Raw genomic sequence first — 3308 nt, 5'->3', positions numbered from 1 at the left:
TCTCGATGAGTTTTAGGATTTCACGTTCTGCTGCTACCTCCCTGGCCCGAGAAACAAGGTAGCAGATGCCATTTCCCTCCACCCGGCATTCCTGGGGGTGACGTTGGCGTTCGTGCAGTCCCGATCCTCACCTCCTTCTACCATATCCACAGCAGTTGGCTAATTCGGAGTGCGAAGGAATCTTGCGGGCTCTGGCGCTCGCGTACAACACGCAGTGGAACTCCTCGACGGAGCTGAGCCCCTTGGAGGTGATGATTGGAGAAAACCACATTACAGCAGCTGAATTGATGTGGTGGATTACCTCATCCCGTCTGTAACCCCGCCTATGATCAAGTTGTTCCAACGTCTATGCGACCTTGAGCAAGGCCTTATCCTCAGAGCCATGTGGCAGCAGAAATCTTTCGCTGACACCCATCGCCGAGATGTGGAGTTCCGACCGGGAGATAAAGTTTGGATTAGCAGCAGCAGTTTGCCCTCCCTGAACCGGCCCTATCATCGAGAAGATCGGTGTGGCAGCTTACTGATTGGCCCTCCCCTAGACTTATCCTCAGACTTATGAATGCCATGACGCTTTTCAAGTGTCGCAGCTGATCCCCGAGAAGCCACGAGACCCGACGATGCTGTCGCTTGGGGGAGCCGCTGGCTGGCTCTCTGTCAGGGACACTCAGGGGAATTTCGGTGGCTCCTACGAGGTTAACTGCATTATGGATAAGCTGGACGACGTGCGACCTTACAACACCTGCTCAAATGGCGCGGCGTCCCTGAAGATAGCGCAAAGTGGGGACCATCCGAGCACCTTCACGGCTGCCCAGCATTACTCCGCGCATGCAGGCGTCGTCACGCTCGGGCGGTCTGGCGCTTGCGCTCCTCCAAGACTGCCACCCTGTATGCGCCGCCTCGATAGAGGCGCCTTCGCAGCCCTTGCCCCCGCCCCTCCCTTCCCCGCATCGGCTAGAGGCTTTACGCTCGTAGCTGCTCCACTCGTTTCCGCAACAAAGGTGAATATTGTAGTGAAGGCAACTACAACTGGATTGTTCTATTATGTACGCTAGATTCCCCGTTCTCCCCCCTAGGAAGAAATTCACACCTCCTAATTAGGAACGCGATTTACCGAGCATAACCTTGGTAATAGGAATAAGCAGTCAACAACTGGAGCAACCGTGTACAGCTGGAGGCCAGCCACGGTGCAGCTGCTGCCGACTGGTTGCGGCGGACCTACGCGGCCTCAGGAGCCGATCACGGAGGTCCCTTTTTAGGGTGTGGGCTACAAGGCTCATCAAGTATTCTATTTTTGGTTGCTCCATGAACTTAAACCCTTTCGCGTCATGACCTTTAATACACCCCACCTTTTGTTTCGCTGTCTATTGCCCCATCGGGTCTTCCGTCCCGACGCGGCTTGCTATCCTATGAAACCCCAATGGGGTGTCGGGTCTAAACCGTTCTCGTCTAAATCACAGCGTTGAGGGCTCTATTGCCACTGTTCAAACTGTTTTGCGTGTTTTATAATGAGAAGGTTCCGGTTTTTGTTCTACCTGTAGGATATTTTACCCTACCTTGCCTGCCCTGCTGAACCTCAGCGCCCTATACCAGGCCATTAGACCGCTGCCCAGGGGTCTCCTCTTCTTTTATCTCCTTTTTTCCCACTTTTGTTATATCCGTAGTTCATATTTATTTTCGTTTTATTTCCTTTCTGTCTGCTTAGTTTTTTTTTGCCGCCTCTATGCATTTTCGCTGTCTCCTGTGCTCTTGGGCCGGTGAGAGCACCTCCTTCTGCTCATACGCACAAAACACAAGAGACAACTGCGATGACACAGAGAAAGATGTAAACAAATAAACATAAAAAACGGAACAAGCAAAACAAAGGACAGAAGAGACAAAGAAAACAGACGAGGCAAGCAACCAGAAGCAGCATCGATGTCTGTCCCTCCTGTATCTCTCGGGCGGCATGGTGAACCTGCTGCAGCCGATTCGCTTAGTGCGTCTTTTTTGTATTCTCCTTCATCAGCTGATGGAAACAAAAGACAAGAAGCCAGATACGGGGGCCTGGAGAGGAGGAGGAGGCGCAGCGGGCGTTTAGGCGTCACNGGGGAAATGCAAAAGAAAAAGAAAAAGGAGACAGAGAAGGAGAAGGGGCAGGAGACGGAATCAGCCTCGTTCAAGATTTGTGCGGGGAGGAGACAGAAGAAATACAACAAGATACACCAGCAGTAAGGAAACGCAGACGCAGGAAACCGAGACGAGACCCAGATTTTATTTTCTTTTGGGACGATGACGTAGTGGACGAAGAAGGAGAAGGGGATGAAGAAGAAGGAGAAAATGATAATTCTCGTGGCAGTGATGAGGATTATGCGCCGGCAGCGAAGAAGACAAGGCAAGAGGAGTTAAGGGAGGAGCACGTAGATACATTTTCCCCCATAACTCCTCCTTTTGTTGCTGGAGCTCATGCTGCAGCAGCACCGGCAGCAAAATCACCAACAGCAGCAGCAGAACCAACAGCGGCAGCAGCACCAACAGCAGCTGCAGCAACAACACCACCAGCGGCACCAACAGCAGCTCCAGCACCAACAGCAGCAGCACAACCAACAGCGGCAGCACCACCACCAACAGTGGCAGCGGCGCCAGCAGCAGCAGCACCAAAAGCAACTGCATCACCAACAGCAGCAGCACCAACAGCAGCTGCAGCAACAAGAGCAGGAGCAGAACCAACAGCAGCTCCAGCACCAATAGCAGCAGCACCAACAGCAGCAGCACAACCAACGGCAGCTCCAGAACCAACAGGGGCAGCGCCAACAGCAGCAGCACCACCACCCACAGCAGCTCCAGCGCCAACAGCAGCAGCACTACCACCAACAGTAGCAGGGACGGCAGCGGCAGCTGCACCAACAGCAGCAGCAGCACCGCCAACAGCAGAAGCGGCGCCAGCAGCAGCACCACCAACGGCAGCAGCAGAACCAACAGCGGCAGCGCCAACAGCAGCAGCAGAACCAGCCGCAGCACCGCCAGTACCAACGACAGGAGCGGCGCCAACAGTAGCAGCCCAAACAGCAGCAGCAGCAGCATCACCACCAACAGCAGCAGCATCTCCAAGAGCAAGCGAAGGAGAAGATACGGCGGAGATACTGCGACAGCACATATTGCAGTACGTTGAGGAGACTTCAGCAGAAGATTATTGGGATCTAGGAGTAAGCGAAGATTTAGAGTACGCTAGGTTAGTAGAATTACTAACAGACGAACAGAATCCCGGAGAACAAGGAGAGGAAGATACACTTCCTTCAGATTCTGGGGATGAGGGTCCTTCTACTGGCCTT

General features: G+C 53.5%; 1 protein-coding gene across 1 annotated transcript in view; it reads left to right on the top strand.

Moving 5' to 3' along the window:
- Positions 1-325: 325 nt before the first annotated feature.
- Positions 326-3308, top strand: part of EMH_0032990 (uncharacterized protein) — a gene marked incomplete at both ends in the record, with an annotated part of 5010 nt that continues 2027 nt past the window's right edge. The window contains 5 exon segments of the mRNA XM_013494698.1: positions 326-507; positions 659-777; positions 2006-2084; positions 2088-2164; positions 2278-3182. Of these exon segments, the coding sequence (XP_013350152.1) occupies positions 326-507; positions 659-777; positions 2006-2084; positions 2088-2164; positions 2278-3182 (1362 nt within the window).

Source organism: Eimeria mitis, genomic scaffold (genome assembly GCF_000499745.2).
Source record: "Eimeria mitis Houghton genomic scaffold, Emh_scaff1254, whole genome shotgun sequence".
NCBI classification, from domain to species: Eukaryota; Apicomplexa; class Conoidasida; order Eucoccidiorida; family Eimeriidae; genus Eimeria; species Eimeria mitis.
This window is presented reverse-complemented; position numbering and strand designations above follow the sequence as displayed.